This window comes from Loxodonta africana, chromosome 25, assembly GCF_030014295.1.
Source record: "Loxodonta africana isolate mLoxAfr1 chromosome 25, mLoxAfr1.hap2, whole genome shotgun sequence".
Lineage (NCBI taxonomy): Eukaryota > Metazoa > Chordata > Mammalia > Proboscidea > Elephantidae > Loxodonta > Loxodonta africana.
Genome location: NC_087366.1, coordinates 23,319,040 through 23,345,262, shown reverse-complemented (window position 1 = coordinate 23,345,262; position 26,223 = coordinate 23,319,040). Strand labels below are relative to the sequence as shown.

Here is a 26,223-nt window from a genome sequence, read left to right as displayed (position 1 = left end):
TACTCTCTTACCCTCGTCTATTTTTCCTTAAAACACTTAATATTACTTGATATCATATGCATTTATTTGCTTATTGCTTATCTTTGGTAAGCTCCAAGAGGATAGGAACTTTATTTTGCTTACTGATGTTGTCCAGTCTTGTAGAACAGCGCGTGGTACATTGTAAGAGCTTAAAAGACATTTATTGCATGAATGAACATGTCTTTTGGAAAGCATCAGCCAAAGCTGAAACCATGAGCATGAAAAAGGTCACCCAGGGTAAGAGGGAAGAGTAAAAAGGAGAAGGGCCAAGAACATACCCTGGAGGTACCTGGACATTTAATGGAATAAATAACAGAAATAAATAGTAGAATAGAAAGCTAGAGCCAAGCCTGGTACAGCAGCATCATAGAAACCCAAAAAGGAGATATTTTCAGAAAGGGTGGAACACACCAAAAGTAAACAGCAGACAGTGTGTAAGATGAAAAGATTGAGAAGACCAGGAGATTTGTCAGTTAGAAGAGCATTGGTGATTTTGGTTAATTTAAGGTGTCTTGTGGTGCGATGGATTGCTTTTATATGGCTTTTCTGGCCATGGTCTTGTAACTCCCTTGGGTGAGACTATACAAAGAAGGTAATCGTGGCCCACTAAGGGGATTGGATAGATTGCTAATAATGTAAATAAAGTTCTGGCACCCATGTGCGGGGTGGGATCATGCGAATAAGGTCTTTGGAACCCTAATGAAGGGATCAATCAGTTTTGCCATCCTGTTAGGCTTAAAATGAGCCATCCCAGAGGCAGGAGGAGAGGATTTCACTACTACCAAGGAAGGAAAGCTAGAAGTGGAGTACATCTTTTGGACCCAAGATTCCCCTGCTGAGAAGCTCCTGGAACCAGGAGACCAACAGAGAGACAAAGAGAGATTTAACACCAAAGATGGCAAGAATCAGCAGCAGAGAAATAGTGGCAGCAGAACCAGCAGACTGGCAGGAGAAGGTGCAGTGGTCTTCCCAGCCCAGGGAGCAAGAAAGCTGAGTGCCTTCGGGAAGGAGGCTTGCTGGCAGAGTAGGGTGCCTCTGGGCCCTTAGTAGAGCTAGGTTTGCTGATCCATGGAGCTAGCGCTGAGCACCTTTGGGCCGATGCTTACTCATGGAGTGGGGTGCCTCGGGGCACTTAACGGGCGGAGCTGAAAGAGCTTTGTAACACTTTGCCCAAGCAGGGCAGAGGCTGAGGGGCCAGAGAGAGGCGTGCCTGCGGGCACAGCTGAGAAGAGGCTGTCCTGAAGAAAGAACTGTATTGTGTGTTCCTGAACCTGAATTGTATGTAACCTGTTACTTCCTGTAATTGTGTTGTCTGGGAATTCCGTGTGGCCATTGCAACGAATTATCAAACTCTGCAGAGAAATAGAGAGTGCCATGGGAGGGACAGCTATTGTCAGAATTGGTAAAGATGGCGGAGAGAGGAGGCATGTCTGACCTCTGCCTCATAGGAATCAGCCTTGGACTGTTGATCTTGATTCTCCTTCCTCCTTGTGAAGTTACAGGAGGTTAGATGCCACTGCCATGCCATTTTTACATGTCCAGAATAGCAGACTAATTGTTTTGGATTGAGTAGTGAATGGTGGTTGCAAAAGTGGAGAAAATGAATGTAGACTGTTTATTCAAGGAACTTGATTATGAAGTAAAAGGCAGTAGATGGAGGAGGATATAAGGTCAAGAGAAAGTGTTTCTCTTTCCCTTTCTGTGTAAGCTAAAAGGGATCAGAGCGTAATTTTATGTTACAGAAAAGGAGCCTATAAAGAGATGTTGAATATACAGGACTGTGTAAGAGTAACCAAAGGGCAAGGTCATGGCCCTAGAGGAGGTGGAGAGATAGAATCGGGAGTAGGATAGATCACCCCCTCACCCTCCCAGACCAGGAGGAAAGATGTGAGGATGGCTAGTTTAGAGGGCTGGGCTCGAAGGTGAGGGAGTTCATGTATGAGGACCTCCATTTCCTCTGGGAGTTGGAGCAAAGTCATTCTTAGGAGTCGGGCAGGAGTGGGGTAAGAGGTATGTAACCCAGACCCACTGCCACTGAGTTGATTCTGACTCACAGCAACCCCATAGGGTTTTCAAGGCTGTAAGTCTATAGAGAAGCAGGCTGCCACATCTTTCTCCTGCAGAGCCACTGGTGGTTTCAAATCACCAACTTTGCAGTTAGCAGTCAATCGCTTTAACCATCACTCCACCAGCACTCCTTAAGAGGTATAACAGAGGGTGGCAAAGGCTTGGAGTTATTGTTGTGGGAAATGAGACTGAATAATAGCATCAAATGGCCCAAAATATTAAAAAATTTAAGAGGCCAGAAAGCTGTATAGGCTCTCATGTGCTTCTAACTCACTCACTCACTCAATTTTTCAAAATGTTCTCATATCATCCTTGTCATAAGGCATATATTAATAAAGCAAGCTCCAGACACTTAAAAAAATCTTTACTGGTTATTTCCTAAGGCAGAACGCTGGTAGGAGCAGCTGCTTTTGGTATACACTCCCACATGCAAGGAGGGATGAGAGGATGCCAGGTGGGAGCAGTTAATTACCAGAAGAAAAGCGGGCTCAGGCAATAGGATGGAAAACAAATTGGCCTGACCCTCAGAGATCTCTGGTTTTGGTTAATTGTAGGATCCCAAGAAATGACCCTCTAAGTTTTTGATTTGTGTGACAACAAAAACAAACAAACCAACAAAACACAACTCTAGGTCTGGGGAACAGAGGCCTCTCAGGAGTGAGAGAGACATGACTTGTCAGAGTGCTTAACCACTACACCACCAGGGTTCCTACCATACCTATCTATTACCAGAACTAAATCAGATTCCACCTCCAAAGCCTCTCAAATGTACTCCAAATATTCTTGAAAAAGGATGTTCTGAAACCTACATACTAGAAAGCTTCCTTGCAGCCTCTCCCCAAAGGCCTTCTGATCCTTTATGAATAACTGCACTGGAGAAAAGGAAATAACCAAAGTTTTCAGTGACTACCACTAATTCCAAGTTAACACTAATTTTTGGTGCCCAAAATGTCACTGTCATCAACATTCTGAACTTATAGGGATTAGGTTCCACTGCTATTCATAAGGTTTTCATTGGCCAGTTTTGTAGATCTTCCTGTCCTTCTTTCTAGTCTCTTAGTCTAGAAGCTCCACTGAAACCTGTCCACCACAGGTGACCTTACTGGTACTTGAAATACCAGTGGCATAACTTCCAGCATCACAGCAACAAGCAGGTCACCACAGTACGACAAACTGACAGACTAGTGGAAAAGACCAAAATGGATGTCAGAAGAGACTCCAAAACTTGCTGTTGAATGTACAGTAGCTAAAGCGAATGGAAGAAATGATGAAGTAAAAGAGCTGAACAGATTTCAAAGGGCTGTTTGAGAAGACAAAGTAAAGTATAACAATGAAACTGTGCGAAGACCTGGAGTTGGAAAACCAAAAGGGAAGAACATGCTCAGCATTTCTCAAGCTGAAAGAACTGAAGAAAAAATTCAAGTCTCGAGTTGCAATATTGAAGGATTCTATGGGCAAAATATTGAACAATGCAAGAAGCATAAAAAGATGGAAGGAATACTTAGAGTCATTGTACCAAAAAGAATTGGTTGACATTCAGCCATTTCGGAAGGAAGCATATGATCAAAAATCAATGGTATTGAAGGAAGAAGTCCAAGCTGTAGTGAAGGCATTGGCGAAAAACAAGGCTCCAGGAATTGATGGAATACCAATTAAGATGTTTCTTGCATCAGATGCAATGCTGGAAACACTCACTTGTCTATGCCAAGAAATTTGGAAGACAGCTACCTGGCCAACCATCTGGAAGAAATCCATATTTGTGCCCTTTCCAAAGAAAGGTGATTCAACAGAATGCAGAAATTATTGAACAATATCATTAATAACACATTGAAGTAAAATTTTGCTGAAGACAATTCAGAAGTGGTTGCAGTAGTACATCGACAGGGTACTGCCAGAAATTCAAGCCGGATTCAGAAGAGGATGTGGAACCAGGGATATCAATTGCTGACGTCAGCTGGATTGTGGCTGAAAGCAGAGCATACCAGAAAGATGTTTACTTGTGTTTATTGACTATGCAAAGGCATTTGACTGTTTGGATCATAACAAATTATGTATAACATTGTGAAAAATGGGAATTCCAGAACACTAAATTGTGCATGGAAACCCTGGTGGCATAGTGGTTAAGTGCTATGGCAGCTAACCAAAAGGTTGGCAGTTCAAATCCACCAGGCGCTCCGTGGAAACTCTGTGGGACAGTTCTCCTCTGTCCTGTAGGGTTGCTATGAGTCAGAATTGACTCAACAGCAATGGGTTTTGGGTTTTTTTTTTTTTTTTAATTGTGCTCATGAGGAACCTGTACATAGACCAAGAGGCAGTCATTCAAACAGAACAAGAGGATACTGCATGGTTTAAAATCAGGAAGGCTGTGTGTCAGGATTGTATCCTTTCACCATACTTATTCAATCTGTGTTCTGAACAAATAATCCAAGAATCTGGACTATATGAAGAAGAGCAGGGCATCAGGGTTGGAGGAAGACTCACTAACAACCTGCAATGTACAGATGACACATCCTTGCTTGCAGAAAAGTGAAAAGGACTTGAAGCATTTACTGATGACGATCAAAGACCACAGCCTTCAGTATGGATTATACCTCAACATAAACAAAAAATTCTCACAACTGGACCTATAATCAACATCATAATAAAATATTAACATTATCAACGATTTCATTTGACTTGGATACACAATCAACGCCTGTGGAAGCAGCAGTTGAGAAATCAAACAACGTATTGCATTGGGCAAATCTGTGGCAAAAAAGCTTTAAAGTGTTAAAAAGCAACATGTCACTTTGAGGACTAAGGTGTGCCTGACCAGAGCCATGGTATTTTCAATCACCTTATATGCATGTAAAAGCTGGACTGAAGACTGAGGAATTGATGCCTTTGAATTATGGCATTGACAAAGTATATTGAATATACCATGGACTGCCTGAAGAACAAACAAATCTGTCTTGGAAGAAGAGCAGCCAGTATGCTCCTTAGAAGGATGGAGGGCCTTTTCTCAGGTACTTGGGACATGTTATCAGGAGGGATCAGTCCCTGGAGAAGGATATCATGCTTGATAGAGGGTCATCGAAAAAGGAGGATCCTCAATGAGATGGATTGACACAGTGGCTGCAAAATGGGCTCAAATAGAGTGAAGATTGTGAGGATGGTGCAGGACCCGGCAGTGTTTTGTTCTGTTGTATGAAGGGTTGCGATGAGTCAGAACCCACTTATGATGGCACCCAACAACAACATGGATTAGGTGATAAACTGAATGCTCCACTACCGTTCTTTGTCCTTTCTTTCTATAACTTCTGTCATTGAAATGTTGGAATGCCTGGATACATTCTCCTTGTCTCAGTTTTCCTTTTTGTTAATTTGCTATTCAGCCCTGTCCATTTTGCTATTCAGCCATAAATCTTGTCTATTTTTTGTCTTTCAGTGGTTCTTCAATATTCTAGGCTCATTGATGGCATTTTGTGTTCCCTGGGGCTTTTTTTTTTTTTTTTAATATATAACATTATGGGATTTTTAGATGGAAGATACAGTAGATGTGTATGCTTAGGTCTCCATCTTTTTTTTTTTAATTTTTATTGTGCTTTAAGTGAAAGTTTACAAATCAAGTCAGCCTCTCATACAAAAATTTATATATACCTTGCTATATACTCCTAATTCCTCTCCCCCTGAGACAGCACACTCCTTCCCTCCAGTCTCTATTTTCGTGTCCATTGGGCCAGCCCCTGACCCCCTCCACCCTCCCATCTCCCATCTAGACAGGAGATGCCAACATAGTCTCGTGTGTCTACCTGATCTAAGAAGCTCATTCATCACCAGTATTATTTTCTATCCCATAGTCCAGTCCAATCCCTGTCTAAAGAGTTGGTTTTGGGAATGGTTCCTGTCTTGGGCTAACAGAAGGTCTGGTCGGGTCTCCAACTTGATTAAAATATTTTGGCTATCTTTTGGGTTATCTTGTTTCATTAATTAGATGGTATATTTAAATGTAAATGTCTTTATGCCCCTTTATTCTAAACCAGAAAACTGTTTTCTAGTTTTCAGTGACTGTATAAATCTGGCTCATTCCAACTATCAAACAAATAACATCGTCTTCTTTAGTCTCTAAATCTGGCTCATTCCAACTATCAAACAAATAACATCGCCTTCTTTAGTCTCCCAACTCAGTTTTAGTCTCACCTGCAACGTTCTTCACTCATCCAAAAAGCCCTCCTCGGCCCACCCCTTCCTCTCTTCTAGGCGCCTGAACTGCACATGGCTCTGCAGTTATTCTCAACCTAGGATCAGACTTGCCTGTAATTTCCCCCAAATAAACTAGGACCTACTGAGTCACAACCTCTGCTGATCGGACCTGGGCATCTTTTTTTTTTCTCCCCTCTCTCTTAAGCTCCACAGGTGACTCTGATGTACACCAGGTTAAGAAGCACGCAGGTTTCTTTTCTTCCCTAACGCAGCCCTCCAGGAACGGGATAATCCCTGGTCCCGGCCGCCATCCCAGCGGTGGTTGGCTAGAAACTCGTGCCGCGGCCCCGCCTCGCGTCTTCAAGCCTAATCAGCAGAGACAGAAGCGGGCGGTCCCGGAAGGTGGTCCAAGCCGCCTGCGAGCCGGGCCGAGCAGCCCAGAGCCTGGGCAGACGCCAGACCGGAGCACCGGGCGGCTGGCGAGGCCAACGGTCCCTCCGGCCGCGTGGCTCCGGGCCGGAACGCGGCGCCTGGAGAGGCTGAGGGCCTCGGGCAGCGGTGCGCAGGCGCGCGGGGCCGCCGTCGCAGCCGCTGTTTCTTTGCCGCTTAGCGGGAGAGCGCCCTCAACTCCCCCGGGAGCGCAACGGCCGCGCCGACGCCGGACGCCGAGACCTGTGAGGAGCAGCCAGGGTGCTGGGCCGCAGAGGGTGCGCTCCACCGCCTCCTTCTGCCTGCCTTCTTCACCCCGGGTCGAGGGAACCCCCCAGGTTAGGTGAAGAAAAACACCCCATTCCCGCATGGGGCTGTGAGGTCTAAACGTTGGCAGCGAGGGTGGGAAGGGGGTCCCGCCAGGTAAAGCGGGGTCTGGGCGGGCGAAGATGAGGTCGTTGACTTCAGGTCAGAGGAAGCCAGGACCGTGGCCGTCGGCTTGGGATGGAGAAAGTGTGTACAGGTGGAAAGAGGCTTTACTTAGGGTCTTCTCCTTAGCGTTGGGGAAGGCATTTGCCTCATTTTCCACTCCTGGTTCCCACAGAATCTACAGAGATTCTGTTAAGAAGTTTGCAATGTAGAATGAGATCCCCAACAAACCCGAGTTAACGTTCGGCAAATGATAAAATGAGACAGGAACTCGGACTTCACACACACTAGCCAGTGGCAGAGGTCTCTTCAGACACAGCTTAATAAACCCAGGTTGAGATTGAGTTTAAATTGTGTGCAGGCTTTGTGGTCCTCAAATCCCAGAGTCTGCCTCATCGCCTTTAAAATTCGCAGTTGAGTTGCTTGTATCACACCATTGATCGTTGTAAACATTTTTTTTTCATCTTGAGTTTGTCCGTTTTTCCTCATGAGCAATGTTTTTGACCTAAACCCTGCAGGGCACAATGTCTGAACAAGAGAGAATACAGGAATGCCTGAGGAAAGAAATAAGGTCACTTCTCATTTCCACCAAAGATGGTTTGACCCCACAACAATTGGAAAAGGAGTACCTTTTAATGGTTGGCAACCATCTACCGCTCCGAACCCTTGGGTATCGGTCCACTATGGAGCTGGTTTTGGACATGCCTGATGTTGTTAGTGTCTGCCCCTCTGGGGATGGTACTGTTACGCTGAAAGGTAGGTTTAAAACTTTGAAGGTCTACAAACTTTGTAATAAAAATACTTTGTGAAGAATTGTTCTAGCTTTGCAATTATCTTGTGCTCCAGGCAGTGGATTCTAAAATTTTTGGGTTTTTGCAGGGGGAGGGAGTATTGGCCCCTTTGAGGTTGTGAGCAAAGTTAGAGCCTCAGCAAAATTAAGAATTTTTTTCCCAGAAAATATGCATTCACAAAAACTATGTTTTCCGTATGATTTCAGGTTATCGCACTTTAAGTTGAGAGAAACATAACAATGGAAATTTCTAATTATAAAATAATGTTTTAAATTCCATGAACCACAAGATGACACTAGAGGGAAGTTTGTTGTTCATTCAGACTTTGAAAAGTGTTTGGAATTTTTCAGGAGTCAATTAGCAGTAATGATGATACAGTGGGTTTTACCTTTCTCTTTTCATCCTTTGGCGGAGGAGGTAACAGCCATTGTCTAAAATGCAAGAAATGGAGGAACCAAGGCTTTATGTTTATGTGCTGCCTAGAGAAACCCTGGTTTTTTTTTTTTCTTTTCATCCTCTGGCAGAGGAGGTAACAGCCATTGTCTAAAATGCAAGAAATGGAGGAACCAAGGCTTTATGTTTATGTGCTGCCTAGAGAAACCCTGGTGGTGTAGTGGTTAAGTGCTACAGCTGCTAACCAAAGGGTCAGCAGTTCGAATCTGCCAGGCACTCCTTGGAAACTCTGTGGGGCAGTTCTACCCTGTCCTATAGGGTCGCTATGAGTCAGAATCGACTCCATGGCACTGGGTTTGGTTTGGTTTTAGAGAAACAGTTCCTTGGAAAGTTAAAAATTGTCTGTATAAACACAGATACAAAGAACAAAGAAGGAAGTAAGTCTTTCACCCAAATATGATTTCTTTTTTCACTATCTCTTTAGCTATTCCAGATGAGTCTACCAAAGGAATAGCAAGTTTAGTTGCAAAACAGAGGAGCAATCATAAAGTTCGAAACTCCATGCCAAAGGGAAGGGCCAGTGTTTGCCCTGGACCAAGCTCTCGTGGAAGAGTACCTTACCGAGGGAGAGTACCCCCTATTCTTCCAGCTGTTGTAAAGAGTGAGTTGAAAGATCTCTTGGCGTTTTCTCCAGTTCTTCTTTCTGATTTTGAAAAGGCTTTTGCCAAGCGATTTGGACGATCATTCCAGTACGTGCAATATGGATTCCTTTCTATGTTTGAAGTGCTAAATGCAGCTTCAGATATCGTTTCTGTAGAGCAGACCAGGGCAGGTTCTTTGTTGACGCTGAAGAAGAACATATCAGAGGAAAAACAAAGAGGATGGCCAGCAGGTAAGCATGTTAGGATGAGTAACTGTATTGTGGATCAGTGAATTTGGGAGCAGTGGTGGTTTCTTCTGTGGCACACATAGAGAAGTATGTGGTGGCTAAGCTGCACAAGTTTGGAGTCGACAGCAGTCTGAAGTTGAATCCTGGCTCTACTATTTGCAAGCTACTTAGCCTGACTAAGCCTTAGTGTCCTCATCTCTAAAATGGGAATAATAATACTTGCTTCTTGGAGTTGTATTGAGGATTAAATAATATCATATCTGTAAAGTGCCTGGTCTGGTGCCTGGCATTTAATAAGCTCATAATAAGTGTTTACTGTTATGAAAACACAACGCCAGCTCTGTCTAGAACACAGTAAATGAACGTTAGTTGTATGTGTTCATGTAAAGAAGACATAACATGGAAAGTGAAAAATTTTAAAGAATAATTCTAGCTAGTAACATTAGCCTATCTGATCTTTGTAGCGTCACTGGCAATATTCCAAGAGTCACTGCAGTAATCACATACGGTAATGATAATCATCTTGTTTAGCGTTTTACCTTGGATTCTCATTACCATACTAGACAGGCTGAGTGAGTAACCCCATCTTACAGATAAGGAAAGCAAAGCTCTAGCAAGTTATATGACTTTTCCAGTCACATGGCTGGAAAGTGCTACAGCAGAGTTAGGTACACCGTTCTTAATGACTGATCATCCAGTGATTTTCAACCCATTTGTTTTCTTTTTTAATGGCTCAGAAGACCCATATGATCATTGTATAGTATCTTTCTAGCACCTGTACAGTAGTCTGTACCCTGAGCAGAGTAAGAGCCTATTTGGGAGAATTCTTATGCCTATTTCAGTGATTCTTTTCCTCCAGAACCCACATTTAGATTAATGTAAGTGGATCATAATTCTGTGTCAGGAGTTTACAAACCAATATTTAAAGTGTGGTGGCTAGTGTACTTTGATGAGGATATGATAGGGATTCGCACACTCTGGGTCTACTCAGGGTTCAGAGTCTAGCCTTTAGTTGTATCAGTGGTCAAACTTAGGGAAGCCAACTCATGCTATCAAACTCATAAGAGGTTGAGTTGCATAAGGCACCTTGCCAGCTTATTAAGTAATGGGGGTGAATACTCTTTCCCAGTGATTGGGTTGTTCAAATACCTCATTCATGGCCCCTTCTTTCTGTCATCAGGATAGCTTAGAAGTAATTTTTTTGTGTGTGAGCATGATCTTAAAGAGCTAGGCCATGGTGAGGCCCAGTGATATATCTTTCATAATGTACAAAACAAAATATACCTCTCCACTGGTATTTTCCCTCCCTACAAATTTGAAGAAAAAATTTATACTGTAAAATAATATTCTTTATAGCTTTGTGATTCCCCCAGATACTTGATAGATAGATAGATAGAAAGCTACCCTTGAGTTGACTTTGACTCATGGTGACCTTATGTGCAACAGAATAAAATGTTACCTGATCCAGTGTCATCCTTAGGATCTCCAGCATGTTAGAGTCCATCATTGCTATTCTTGTGCCAGTCCATCTCACTGATGGTCTTCCTTTGCTCTCACTCCCTACATACTACTCAGTGGTTATCCAGTTTGAGAAGTGTAGTTCTAAGCAGACTCTCTACTTGGAGACTTTTTGGTGTTCTAGATAGGATACAGCTTTTTAGGTTTTTACCTATTAACCTTTTTATGCTTCTTGGGACAGAATGCGCCCACAAACATTTTCGGGTTCTCAGGTTTCTTGGGAGGCTGCTTGTGTCACTAAAAGTATATGCTGCCCTCAAGTGGGGGCTTGTGGAATGATGAAAAATGAAAGAAACATTTTTTGACAAAAATTCACTTAGAAGGCTTAGGTGTGCAGCAGTACATCCAGAAGTGTGATTGTCCAAATTTTTGTCTCTTTTGGCTTTTGTCCAACTAGATAATCCTTGTAAGCATGTTAATGGCTTCGTATGTGATAGTTAGGGAGCTCTGGTGGGTTTAGTTTTGTGTGTGTATGTGTGTCATATTTGGAAAATCAATGAAACAAAATGGAAGGCACCACCCTCCAAAGATCTTTGGGACAGATAGAGCCCACTAAACATTATGTCAGACTACTGCCAAGGTTTTATTTATTTTTTGGCTTTAAGTAAAAGTTCACGGTTAAAGTTAGTTTCTCATACGAAAATTTATACACACGTTGTTATGTGACCCTAGTTGCTGTTCCTATAATGTGACAGCACACTCCTCCTCTTCATCCCGGATTTCCCATGTCTGTTCAACTAGTTCCTGTCCCTTTCAGCCTTCTCATCTCACCTCCGGACAAGAGCTGCCCATTTAGTCTCATGTATCTACTTGAGCTAAGAAGTATACTCTTCACAAGTATCATTTCATGTCTTATACTCCAGTCTAATCTTTTGAAGAGTTGGCTTTGGGAATGGTTTTAGTTCTGGGCTAACAGAGTTCAGGAGTCAGGTCTTCCGGAGTCCCTCCAGTCTCAAACCATTAAGTCTGGTCTTTTTTTTTTTTAATTTTTATTGTGCTTTAAGTGAAAGTTTACAAATCAAGTCAGTTTCTCACACAAAAACTTATATACACCTTGCTGCATACTCCCAATTACTCTCCCACTAATGAGACAGCCCGCTCCCTCCCTCCCCACTCTCTTTTCGTGTCCATTTCACCAGCTTCTAACCCCCTCTACCCTCTCATCTCCCCTCCAGGCAGGAGATGCCAACATAGTCTCAAGTGTCCACCTGATCCAAGAAGCTCACTCCTCACCAGCATCCCTCTCCAACCTGTTGTCCAGTCCAGTCCCTGTGTGAAGAGTTGGCTTCAGGAATGGTTCCTGTCCCGGGCCAACAGAAGGTCTGAGGGCCATGACCACCGGGGTCCTTCCAGTCTCAGTCAGACCATTAAGTCTAGTCTTTTTACGAGAATTTGGAGTCTCCATCCCACTGCTCTCGTGCTTCCTCAGGGGTTCTCTGTTGTGTTCCCTGTCAGGGCAGTCATCAATTGTAGCTGGGCACCATCTAGTTCTTCTAGTCTCAGGCTGATGTAGTCTCTGGTTTATGTGGCCCTTTCTGTCTCTTGGGCTTGTAATTACCTTGTGTCCTTGGTGTTCTTCATTCTCCTTTGCTCCAAGTGGGTTGAGACCAATTGATGCATCTTAGATGGCCGCTTGCTAGCATTTAAGACCCCAGACACCACTCTCCAAAGTGGGATGCAGAATGTTTTCTTAATGGATTTTATTATGCCAATTGACTTAAATATCCCCTGAAACCATGGTCCTCAAACCCCTGCCCCTGCTACACTGGTCTTCGAAGCATTGTTTATTCAGGAAACTTCTTTGCTTTTGGTTTAGTCCAGTTGTGCTGACCTCTCCTGTATTGTGTATTGTCTTTCCCATCCTAAAGTAGTTCTTATCTACTATCTAATTAGTGAATACCTTCTCCCACCCCTCCTCTCGTAACCGTCAAAGAACGTTTTCTTCTCAGTTTAAACTATTTCTTGAGTTCTTATAATAGTGGTCGTATACAATATTTGTCCTTTTGCAACTGACTAATTTCACTCAGCGTAATGCCTTCCAGATTCATCCATGTTATGAAATGTTTCACAGATTGATCACTGTTCTTTATCGATGCGTAGTATTCCATTGTGTGAATATACCATAATTTATTTATCCACTCACCCGTTGGTGGGCACCTTGGTTGCTTCTATCTTTTTGCTATTGTAAACAGTGCTTCAATGAACATGGGTGTGCATATATCTGTTCACGTAAAGGCTCTTATTTCTCTAGAATATATTCCAAGGAGTGGGATTGCTGGATTTTATGGTAGTTCTGTTTCTAGCTTTTTAAGGAAGTGCCAAATCAATTTCCAAAGTGGTTGTACCATTTGACATTCCCACCAGCAGTGTATAAGTGTTCCAATCTCTCCACAGCCTCCCCAACATTTATTGTTTTGTGTTTTGGGGATTAATGCCAGCCTTGTTGGAGTGAGATGAAATCTCATTGTCGTTTTGATTTCCATTTCTCTAATGGCTAATGATTGTGAGCATTTCTTCATGTATCTGTCAGCTACCTGAATGTCTTCTTTAGTGAAGTGCCTGTTCACATCTTTTGCCCATTTTTTAATGGGTTATTTGTCTTTTTGTAATTGGATTTTTGCAGTATCATACAGATTTTAGAGATCAGGTGCTGATCAGAAATGTCACAGCTAAAAACTTTTTCCCAGTCTGTAGGTAATCTTTTTACTTCACAAAGGTGAAGCCTTTGGATAAGCATAGGTGTTTGATTTTTAGGTAAGTCTGGTCTTTTTACTAGAATTTGAGTTTTGCATCCCACTTTTCTCCTGCTCCATCACGGACTCTCTGTTGTGTTCTGTGTCAGGGTGGTCTTTGGTGGTACTGCCAATGTTTTGTGGGAAAATGTATCACATGAATTTTTTTAAATCCAGATTGTCAACCCAAAATTTGAACACACTCAATTAGTAAGCATGGCTTCCACTACTGAAAACACATGCCATCATCAAAAAATTCAAAACACAAAAAAATTAGAGCTTACAATTAAATCTTGCCTCTCTGTAATTATATTCAGGTGACCTTAAGTGGAGTTTTTGATAATGTCAGCCTCTTCAGTAACACGCTTAAGATCTCTTGGTTTTCTTCTATACATGTCTAATCACTTACATTGTATGTAAATTTTACTGGCATAATATGGAAATGTAAACTTCTCTTAATTTTAAGTTCTAAGTTGAGGGCAAGTAGCTCACAGTAACCTCTAAATATTAACTACCAGAGAGTAAATTAGAAGTTGATAATGACAATTTTTCTCTCTCCTTTTATTCATAAAAGGTAAAATTTTTACCCAGCCATTTAGAATGAAACAACAAGGGCCATTCTCTGCAGGCTCTCCTATATCAAGGGTGCGCTTTTCACAACCCACTTCAAACATGGAACCACCAAAGCAAATATTGAACATGGAAAAGACTTCCAAATCAAATGCAGTGGAGACGTCAAGGCTGAATCACACTGAAAAATTAAACCAGGTGAGATATATGAGTCCCGAGGTAAAATGTGCTATTAAATTTAGTGGTTATTACGTAGATCTAATGGGAAAGTTGATCTTTTAAAAATTGAAGTTTTTCACTTGTTTCATTTTTGACTAAGCATTTCCTACATTCTGTGGATTAGTACGAAGCGAGAGGTAGCAGTGAGAAAAAAATACAGTTTTATCAACTGCGTGATTTCTGCTCTTTTCTGCAAATGATTTCCCAATCTGTATCTCGTTCCACTTTCTCACCCAAGTTATTGAAGCATATTTGCAACTACCTCATAAATATCTTCCCCTGAATTGCTGGCCCTGAGCGTCACAATCCTGATATTTTTCTGTGGCTATAATGCTGAAGGACTTTGAATAAAAATTAGGATATAACGAACAAACCTTGTTAACAATATAACAAGCAGAGCTCAGAATAAGCACGTGGAAATTAAATTCAAGACAAAATAGTGCCTTTAGTAAGTTAATTTACACATAGTAAAATTTGTCCATTTTGAGCATACAGTTTGGCTTTTGGCAAACGTATCTAGTCATGCAGTTACCACTAAACTCAAGACGTAGAAGATTTCCATCACCCGAAGAAAGCTCCTCAAGTGACTTTGTAGTCAGTCTCCTCCCCTCAACTGCAGCCACAGACAACCACTGCTTCCTATAATTTTGACTTCTAAATAATTTCATATAAATGTTATCAATCAGTATCTAATCTTTTATATCTGGCTTCTTTCACTTCACACAGTGCTTTTGAAATTCATCCATGTAGTTATGTGTATCAGTAGTTTGTACTTTTTTGCATTAGTTTGTTCCTTTTTCTTATTGAGTAGTATTCCATTGTACTGACTTAACACATTTGTCATCCATTTCCCATTAGATGGTATTTGGATTGTTTCCTGTTTGGGCTTACTGTGAATAAAGCTTCTATGAACATTTGTGTAAACTTTGTGTGGACGTAGACTTCATTTCTCTTGGGTGAATATCTGGGATTTAGATGGCTGGTGCATGTTGAATTTTATAAGAAATGGCCAAACTGGTTCCCAGAGTTGCTGTACTATTTTACTTTCCCATCAGCTATGTATGAGAGATCCATCATTGTTAACATTTGGTATTGGTAGTTTTTTAATATTAGCCATTTGAATGAATATGTAGTGTTATATCATTGTGATTTTGATTTACATTTCTCTAGTGATTAATAATGTTGGGTATCTTCATGTGCATATTTGTCACTTATATATTTCTTCTTTGAAGCGTCTTTTCAAATATTTTGTTAATTAAAAAAATTGAGTTGTTTGTCTTCATATTGAGTTGGAAGAATTATTTATATATTTTAGATAAAAGTTCTTTATCAGAGATGTGTTTTGCAAATATTTACTCCTGGGCTTCTGCTTGCCTCTACATTTTCTTGACCCTGGCTTTTGAGGAGCAAAGCTATTTAATTTTGATGAAGTCTGATTTATTCATGTGCTCATATGGAACCTGTACATGGACCAAGAGGGAGCTATTTGAACAGAACAAGGGGATACTATGTGGTTTAAAGTCAGGAAAGATTCATCCTTTCACCATACTTTCTCAGTCTGCAAATAATCCAAGAAGCCAGATTGTATGAAGAAGAACATGGCATAAGGATTGGAGGAAGACTTATGAACAACCTGTGATATGCAGATGATACAACCTTGGTTGCTGAAAGCAAAGAGGACTTGAAGCACTTACTGATGAAGAGCAAAGACTGTAGCCTTCAGTATGGATTACACCTCAACATAAAGAAAACAAAAATCTTCACAACTGGACCAGAAAGCAACATCATGATAAACAAAGAAAATGTCTTTAGGTGCTGTCGAGTCAGTTCCGATTCATAGCAACCTTATGTAGAACAGAATGAAAATATTGAAGTTGTCAAGGATTTCATTTTATTTGGATCCACAATCATCACCTATAGAAGCAGCAGTCAAGAAATCAAATGGTGCATTGCATTGGGCAAATCTGCTGCAAAAGACTGCTTTAAAGTGTTAAAAATCAAAGATGTCACTTTAAGGACTAGGGTTCGCCTGACCCAAGCCATGGTATTTTGAATCACCTCGTGCACATGAAAGCTGGATAATGAATAAGGAAGACCAAAGAAGAATTGATGCCTTCGAGTTATGGTGTCGGCGAAGTATATTGAATATACCATGGACTGCCAGAAGAACGAATAAATCTGTCTTGGAATAAGTACAGTCAGAATGTACTTAGAAGCAAGGATGGTGAGACTTTGTCTTAGGTACTTTGGACATGTTATCAGGGGGGGACCAGTCCCTGGAGAAGGACATCATGCTTGGTAAAGAATCAGCAAAGAAGAGGAAGACCCTCAAGCAGATGGCTTGACACAGTGGCTGCAACGATGGGCTCAGACATAGCAACGATTTTGAGGATGGCGCAGGACTGGGTAGTGTTTCGTTCTGTTCTACATAGGGTTGCTGTAAGTTGGAACTGATTTGACAGCACCTAAAAAAAAAATTTTTTTTTCTTTTTTTTTCTTTTTTAATAACAACAGTTTATTCATATTTTTCTTTTATGGTTCTTGCTTCAGAAAGATTTACTTAACCCAATATTATGAAATTTTTACCTATGTTTTCTTTTAGAAATTTTAGCGCTTTAGTTTTTATATTTAGTCTGTTACTCATTTCAAATTAATTTCTGATATGATTGTATTTAAATCTTTCATCTTAATATTTGTTCTGGGTTTAGACTATTTACATTAAATGTAGTTACTGATATGATTGTATTTAAATGTATGATTTTGCTATGTCTTCTGGGTTTTTTTTGTTTTTTTAAATTCTTTCCTGTCTTCTTTTGGATTAAGCGTTTTTTATTTCATTTGTCTCTGCTGTTTGTTTCATGGTTATGCTTCTTTTATGTTTTTTCGATGACTTAGGGTTCTCAACATACATCTTTAATGTATCCCAATTGACTGTCATATAATATTATACCCTCTCACGTATGATGTAAGAACATTAGAACCATAGATTTACATTTCCCTTCTCCCATCATTTCTGCTATTCTTGTGATACTTTTTAATTCTGCCGATGTTACATACTGCTTAATGATTGTTATTTTTGCTTTAAGCATTCAGTCTTTTAAAAAGACTAAATGAAAAAAAATGTTTTATGTTTACCCACATTTATCGTTTCCCCCATCCTTTATGTTATGTCCATATTTCCCTCTGGTATTATTTTCCTTCTGCCTTGATAATGTTGACATTTCCTGTAACATTAACTGTTGATGATGAATATTGTGTGCATTTGTTTGTCTTAAGAAGTCTTCATTTTGTCTTCACCTCTGGAAGATAATTTTGCTAGGTATAAATTTCTAGGTCGATAAATTTTTGTTTGTATTTTTTTCTTTTTAGCACTTCAGAGATACTGTTCCTTCGTCTTCTGGTCAGCATAGTTTCTGACATTAAATGTATAATAATTCTTAATCTTTGTTCTTCTATACATAATATATATATTTTTATCACTCTTTCAAAGTTTCTCTATCATTGGTTTTCCAAATTTGATTATGATTTCCTTGGTAGTTTTCTTTATTCTGGTTAGGATTCATTGAGCTTCTTGTATCTGTGGGTTTATAATTTTCATAAATCTGGAAAATTTTTTCTTCAAATATGTTTCACGCTTTTCCTCTCCTTCTAGGATTACAATTACATCTGTTAGACTACTGTTATTTTCTTGTAGGTCACTGAGGCTCTGCTCTTTTTTTTTTTTTTCTTTACTGTGTGCTTCATTTTTGGTAGTTTCTATTGCTGTCTTCAAGTTCACTAGTCGTTTCTTCTACAGCGTCTAGTCTATTAATCCCATCCAGATTATTTTTCATTTTAGGCATTGTATTTTTCATCTCTAGATGTTCCATGTATGTCTTTTTTATAGCCTCCATTTCTCTCTTCATTATTGTTATGGATTGAATTGTGACCCCCCAAAAATATGTGTTCTAAATCCTAACCTCTATGCCTGTGGTTATAATCCCATTTGGGAATGGGTTGTTTTTGTTAGTGAGACAGGATTAGTGTAGAGTGTGTCTCAAGTCAATCTCTTACAGAATATAAAAGGAGGAGCATTAAAGAAACAGAGATGGAGGAAGAGATACGCCAAGCCACATGAAGTTCGCCCAGGAGCAGAAGCTCAAAGAGACAGGGATCTTCCACCAGAGTTGATAGAGAAAGCATTCCCCTGGAGCCGGCACCCTGAATTTAGATGTCTAGCCTCCTAAACTGTGAGAAAATAAGTTTCTGTTTGTGAAAGCCATCCATTTATGGTATTGCTGTTATAGCAGCACTAGATAACTAAGACAGTTATGGTTGTGATTTCCTTACATATGTAAACATATTTGTAAGTGTTTTAAGAAACTTTAATGACCGTCTGCTACTTTTCTAATTGCTGTCATTTCTGGATTTATTTCTACTGATTTATTTTTCAGCTTTGTTGTAATCATATTTCCCTACCTCTTTGCATGTCCAGTAAATTTTGATCGGATGTTAGGCGTTGTGAATTTTTTATTGTTGAGCTTTACACAGTTAAGTTACTGGAATCAGTTTGATCATTGTGATCCTTGCTTTTAATCTTTGTTAGGGTAGCTCTAGAACAGCCTTTAATCTAGTCCTAATTTGGCCCCCCATTGAGCATTACCTTTCTGAGGATTCTACTCCATGTGTTAAGAGGTCCTTCTACTCTAGCTGTTTGGAATACTAACTATTGCCAGCCCTATATAAACTCTGGGTATCATTAGGTGTGTTGTTTCTTGTTGTTTGTTTCCGCAGCCCCAAAGAACTTCGCCCATACACGCAAAGCTCAATACTCATCTAGAAACTCGAGAGCATTGCTTGCTGTCTGTGTCACTTGCTCTTTTTCATACTCAGTCCTGCAAATTTTAGCCTCCCCCTCCTTCCTAAACTCTGATCTGTCTCCTGCATTCATCTGGACCACCAGGCTCTGTTTCTGTTACCTCTTTCTGCACCATGGCCTGAAAACACTTCCCAGGCTGGAAGAGAGTGTGCTGTATACCATCTGTTGCTTATCTGGAAATCATTGGTTTTTTGTTTTTGGCTTTTTTCTGATTTTCTAGTTTATGGCAACCCAAATGAAACATCTATAGATGAAAAATACAATGTCTAAAATGAAAAGTAGTCTGAATAGGATTAACAGATTAGACATAGCAGAAGAAAGGCAGTTGGGAACCATACTTTGCTCTGAATGGTGAAGGTTAATCAAAACTCAGCCTAAAAAAAAAATTATTCATAGTCCTACTACCAGATAGAGTTTACTCCTATTCTTGTCAGTGATTTCCCCATTAGTTTAGGTTATTTTGATTTCTCTTGAACCTGAAAGGCATGAGGCCAGCCTTTTTGTCGTCTTCTGTAGGTTAGCTAATTGACCGCCTACTTGTCACATCCTATCTTTATCAGGAAGCTCATCATGAACTGTCTCTTTTTTCATTAATTTCATCAAAGAAAATCTAAATTTTTAAAATGGTTTCCTCCAAACTGATCTCCAGAATGTATCAATATACTCTTCAGCTAATATTGTATTAGTGTCTGTTTCCCATAGCTTTTAGTTATTTAACCCTTATGCATTTATGTGGCTATTAAAAATTGTCAATTCTTGAAAACATAAGTACAAAAATATTTTCTCTGATCAAAAAGCTACACATAGAATCTAATCATTTTATATCCATTTTTTGTTACCAACAAGGTTGAATTTTTTTTTATACTTACTAGCCATTTTTACATTTCAGATTATCCATTCTCTTCCTTTGCCTGTTTTTCTCTTGAGATGCTGAACTTTACTTAATGAATTGAAGAAACTTTGCTTAGTTAACATTCACTTAATGAATTGAAGAAATTTTGGCTGTCATGTGTTAAAATATATTTTTCTAGTTTGTCATTTTTCTTTGTTTTTTGACTCAGAAGCTCAAACCATCAAATCTATTAGTCTTTACCTTTTACTTCTGTCTCTGATCTCATACCTACAAGTCCTTCCCCACTTCGAGGTTTAAAATGTTTCTACTAATGTTATGATTTAAAAGAAAACTTAAAATTTTAATCTGTCTGGATTATAATTCTGGGTATGTGCTTGTTTCTGTGCCAGTTCTATAGTGTTTTTTAATTTTTGTTACGTTTATATTCACCTTAAAGTTTGTTCAGGTAAAAAAAAAAAAAAATAATGTTATGATTTAAAAGAAAACTTAAAATTTTAATCTGTCTGGATTATAATTCTGGGTATGTGCTTGTTTCTGTGCCAGTTCTATAGTGTTTTTTAATTTTTGTTACGTTTATATTCACCTTAAAGTTTGTTCAGGTAAGTCTCCCCTAATTCGTTTCTTTTGACATATTTTTCTTTTCTAATATATTTTTCCTGGAAGTTTAGAATTATTTTTTAAGTTCCAAAATCACAATGAGGTTTCTCTTAGAATTAAGGTGTTTAAAAAAAATTTGAAGAGACTTCACACATTACATTAAATGCCTTCCCTCAGTAACGTTGCAGCTCTCAATTTCTTCAGGTATTATTTTGTGTCCTTCATTGTAAATGTGTAGTTTTCTTCATTAGTGTGTGGCACATTTCTTGTAAATGTATGCTTAGGTATTTTATAGTATAAGACGTTACTTGCTATTGAGAATGGGATGCTAACTGCTTATGGCTCACAAGGAAAGAAACTTTTTTAAATATCATTTTGAAACTGGCTAACTTGCTGAATTGGTTTGTTCTAATAATTTTCCCATAGATTTTCCAAGTAGACTGCCCTGTCATTGATGATTCATAATTTTGCTTCATTCTTCCCAGTGTTTTTAGAATTCTCATTTTCATTTTCTAAATTTATTGAACTGACTAAAACTTCCAGAAAAATATTAAATAACAATACTGCATATTTCTCTTTCAAAGACTTAAAACTCTATAGTATTCAGTAGGAGGACACTGCCTTTTAACTGCCAGAGCCAGGCAATAACAAACTCAAAAGTTTAGGGCCTTTGCTCACGGCGTAGTTCCAGGTAGAAGAATGGGAGGGATACAGACACACCGTCTTCTAAGTTTATTTTCCTTTGAGTTTTGTCCTACGTTTTGCAGCTCCAAGAGTTCCTCATAGATGGAAACTAGTAACCACGTTTCATTTCCAGTTGAAGTCTTTTGCCACCAGAATTATTTGTATCTTATTCTGAGGGGTGGGCTGATTGTTAAATTGTGTAATTCTCTAATAGTACAGACCCTAAATAATCAACAATTCTATTTACAAAAAGTACGAAATGCAAATAAAAAAGTGCAACTTTCCATTTTTTTTCAAAATTGTTTATCAGTTTGCTAGATGTTCCCTCAAAACTCCACAAGTATGTTTGTTTATATGCCTAGAGAAAGACTAGAAAACTGTTTAACACTATTAAATTTAAATTGTTAATTGTTTATAACTCTTATTTTCTTTTTGATCCATCTATATTTTGTAAGTCTTTCCACAGTAAAAATACATGATTTTTGTCATAAGCAAAATATGTTACTAAAAAAAAAATCAGTTTTTCCATTGTAAAATGAGGGTCTAGTTTCTTCATTTTTCACCTGCAAGAGGGAACAGGTAGATTTGGTTATTAATATCCTTCCCCTGTCCATTGCCATGTTTTCTTTCACAAAGCAAATAGTTGGAATAATCTAAGACTTTTTTGATAAGACATGAATAATCTTTTTATCTAAATTCTATTCAATTTCTTTTATTTTGATCTCTCAAGAGGAAGTTCAGAGGAGGAGTAAAAATTTGAATGGGCAAGTCCAGGATATGGATTAACTATATTTTCTAGTAGATGAAGCCTCAGGTGCTGTTTCTAGCCCAGTTCATCAGAATTCTCCAAATTCAGAAGGCTTAGACCACAGCTAAGAATGGTGTTAACTTTGCTTCTGATTTACAGATTTTTTGTTTTTAAGAGGAGCGGTTGGTCAAGAAAGATAAATCTGGTATTTCTCAACTTTTCTAGCCTTACTACCATCTAAAAGTATTCTGTTCTCACCCACTCCCCACCCCCTGTATTACACATTAGAAAAGTTTTATTGTAACATTTACCATGAGATTTAAAGTAGATAAACTTGAGCTTTTTAAAGAATATCTTCAATCGTAAATGCTTAAATCAGGGCTGAGTCTTAGTTTGCACCGTTCTTTTAATTTGCACCCAAACAACTGAGTATTTTTACATGAAGTAATTGCTATGCTTAAGAACAAATAGGAAGAGAAGCATTTTTATTTCACCAGATGACCTGACTCAACTATCTTTCCAAAAGTATCCTGAATAAGCAACTGCATATGTTAAACAATGACAGTCAGAAGGAACAATTCAGTGGGTTAATTAATGCAATTCTCTGGAAGCTGCGTACTCTGGCCAACTTAAGAGTAGCTGCTTTTCTAGTTATTTTCCCAGTAAAAAAGTTCAGATAAAGTTTTAGGATGGCAAGTCAGATTCCATACTGCCTAGCTTTTTTAGTCAATTGAGATACCTAGCAAATATTTAAGTAATTGAAAATATCACTACCACACGTCTCTCTGCAGTTTTGTGATCTTTATCAGGAATGTATTAATGTTTTTCCATATGGCCAAAAGTTCTGTAGTAGGATTTTCTGAGATGGAACTTCTGTTCCTTTCTGCTTTTAGCCTCATGCATCTTCTTTCCAAAACGCTTTCACCCTCGCATTTCTAAACTATCAACCAGGTATCTGTGTTTTTAAAAATAGCTTTTTCTTCTTACAAAAGTAATACAGATTGATTAGTAAAAATGTGAAATACAGAAAAGCCTGAAGAGGAAAATAAAAATCACCTATGCTTTTAATCACCCAGAAAAATAGTTTTTTTCTTTTTTTATAGAAATGGAATTATTTTGGTCCTCAGTTTGTGACCTGCTTTTTTTCATGCACAACTATGCATTACGAACATTCCACCCTTTAAAATATTCTTCTGAACATATTTTTTAATAGTAGTATGGATGCATCTTAATTACTTTGTATCCTAGGCTAGGCATTTAGACTGTTGCCAATTTTTGCTGTTAAAAATAACCTTGTGATGAAAACCCTCGCTCAAATTTGCACAAATCTCTACTAATACTCAGGGTAAATTTCTAGAAAAAATTGTTGCCTGGAAAGGAATGGGAACTTTTATGGCTTTTCATATACGTAATTAGGTCCCCTGTAAAAGTTGTTTTAGTTTGCATGTTAAGATATATATGAGTGTGTTTCGTCCATTGCACCTTTGCTAATGCTCAGTATAAATGGACCATTCTTCAGAGTCCCACTCCCTGACCTCTCTGTCTCCCCAGTCCCTAATCTAAGTTAGGTCTACCACTGTGTTCTTAACGGCCTTCAGGCATATTATCTGTTCATGTCATTCTGTGGTTTTTCATAACCGCATAATTGTAATTACGTGTTTATTTGTAGGATTGTTTCATGTGTCTCCCTACACTAAACTGCAAGTTCCACGAAGGGAGGGATCATATCTTATTTATTTAGCCCTGCATAAACCCTGGTGGCATAGTGGTTAAGTGCTACGGCTGCTAACCAAAAGTTCGGCAGTTCTAATCCGCCAGGCGCTCCTTGGAAACTCTATGGGGCAGTTCTTCTATGTCTTACAGGGTTGCTGTGGGTCAGAATCAACTCGACAGCAGTGGGTTATGCCCTTAAAGGAGCTCTGGTGGTGCAGTGGTTAAACACTTGGCTGCATTGAGGGTTTAACCCACCAGCCCCTCCATGTGAGAAAAGACTTGGCAATCTGCTCCTGTAAAGATTACAGCCTAGGAAACCCTATGGGGTGGTTTTACTCTGTTTTGTACCCATTGCCATCGAGTCAATTCCGACTCCTAGCGACCCTATAAGACAGAGTAGAATTACCCCATAGAGCTTCCAGGGAGCGCCTGGTGGATTCGAACTGCAGACCTTTTGGTTAGCAGCCATCACACTTAACCACTATGCTACCAGGGTTTCCACTCTGTCCTGTAGGGTCAGTATAAGTCAGAATTGACTTGACAGCGTACAATAGGAACAACAATATGCACTTAATATGGTACAAAGCACAGAGTATGTTCTCGGTACCTATTTGTTGAATGAATAAATAAAATATTTTCAAAAATTTTTTTCAATTTGGTAGACAACTATATCTGACTGTTAATGTGTGTTTATTAGAAGTTGAGCTTTATGCTTTTATTTGCTATTTAGGATTAGTTTTTATGAGTTGCCTATTCAGGTCTTTGTCCATTTTTCTGAGCATATCTCTTTTTTGTTTGTTTTTTAAATTATTTTTGTTGTTGAGAATATACATAGCAGTTTAAGTTTCCTATCTAATCTTTTGAGTTGCTGTTGTCAATTTGATCTCATAGATAGATTTTAAAAACGTACGATGCTCAAGGCAGAAATTCTTTACTTGTTAAGCTAAAGTTTGGTTTTAAGAAGACTTCAGGGGGATATTTTTGGTTTAAGTTTATAAGATTATCTCAGGGCAGTAGTTTTGGGGTTCATCCAGCCTCCATGGCTCCAGAAAATCTGGATTCCATAAGACTTTTAGATTCTGTTCTGCATTGTCCCCCTTTTGATCAGGATTCTTCTATAGAATCTTTGATCAAAATGTTAAGTAATGGTAGCTGGGCACTATCTAGTTCTTCTGGTCTCATTGGAAAGGAGGCAATTGTTCATGGAGGCAGTTAGTCACACATTCCATTTCCTTGAGGAGTGTATCTTTTTGGCTCAGAGCTCTTCTCTACCTCTTCTACCATCTTGCCCTTTACGTCCCAGTTTCCCCAAACTCTTGAAATTGATTAAAAACTATCAACAACCTACTTCTGTGCTCCAGAATGGTTTCCTGACTAAGACTTGAGGTCCTTGAGGCAGTTTCCCTGGTCTCTTGTTCATCCCTGTAGAATCAGCAGTTCCTTCCTCTCCATTGCCCTCCCTTGCTAAGTTCTATAGATTCTACCTTTGTTATGTCCCCTTTTTATTTTTACTCTGTCAGCTCTCTAGTTAAAACCTCTTTCCCAGAGTGTTACAGTGGTCTCCTAACTGGTTGTCTGGCTACCCCACCCTTCCAGTCGAATTTTCTGCTGCCAGATTACAGTTCTCGTAATGTACTCTCCCTTGCTAAAAATCAGTATCCATTTTTGTCTACACAACTAATAAGCACTCCTTAGTCTGGCATTTAAGGTGTTCTGTAATATGAGTTTGGAACCCTGCGTGGTATCCACGGTTAATGCGTTTGGCTGCTCCCTGAAAGACTGGAGATTTTAGTCCACCTAGAAGCACCTCAGAAGAAAGTCCTGCCAACCTGTTTCCAAAAAATTAGCCACTGAAAACCCTGTGGAGCACAGTTCTACTCTGACACACATGGGGTTGCTATGGGTCAGAATCTACTTGATGGCAAATGGTTATAATATTAGTTTAATCTATCTTTCCAGTTTTCCACTGCTTCCCTAAATGACATCAGGCAAACTATTTTTTTTCCCTTTGTTCATGAAGTTTCTTCTACCATCTCTTATGCAAAATTTTCCTCATCCTTCGAGTCCTTTTAAGAGGAAGCCTGCTGTATATTTACAACTTAATGTGATTTATCCTTCTGTAGTTTTGTACCTCTTTAATGACTCTTACAGTCAGCCTTAGGTTATAGCTATTTATGCATTTATCTCATTTCCCTACTTAATTGTAAGTGCCTTGAGAAAACTGACAAATGACCCTTTTTAATCCTCAAAACACTTAGCACAATGAGAATTTAATAAGTTGTCCTATTGGATCTTCGAATGGTGGGAGTACATTGGGATATGAAAAATCGGTTACAGGCAGTCCCCGGATTACGAATGAGTTCCGTTCCAAAGTTTGTCTTAATTCATATTTGTACGTAAATTGGAACAGTTAGGTACACTTTGTATCTAGCATCAGTCAGTCAAATGTTTGTGTTGGTATGTAGCATATGGTGTACCTTTCTCTTATAAAAAACATTCAAGAAGCACTTCCAGATACACTAAAATATCT

At 39.2% G+C, this 26,223-nt stretch overlaps 1 protein-coding gene across 2 annotated transcripts in view; it reads left to right on the top strand.

The window, feature by feature from the left end:
- Nucleotides 1-7,120: 7,120 nt before the first annotated feature.
- TDRD5 (tudor domain containing 5) overlaps nt 7,121-26,223 on the top strand; it is a 101,916-nt gene continuing 82,813 nt past the window's right edge. For both annotated transcript variants that reach the window (XM_003410865.3, XM_003410866.4), the window contains exons 1-3: nt 7,121-7,884; nt 8,797-9,204; nt 14,026-14,219. In XM_003410865.3, the coding sequence (XP_003410913.1) occupies nt 7,653-7,884; nt 8,797-9,204; nt 14,026-14,219 (834 nt within the window). In that variant the 5' untranslated portion in view covers nt 7,121-7,652. The remainder of the gene's footprint in view (nt 7,885-8,796; nt 9,205-14,025; nt 14,220-26,223) is intronic.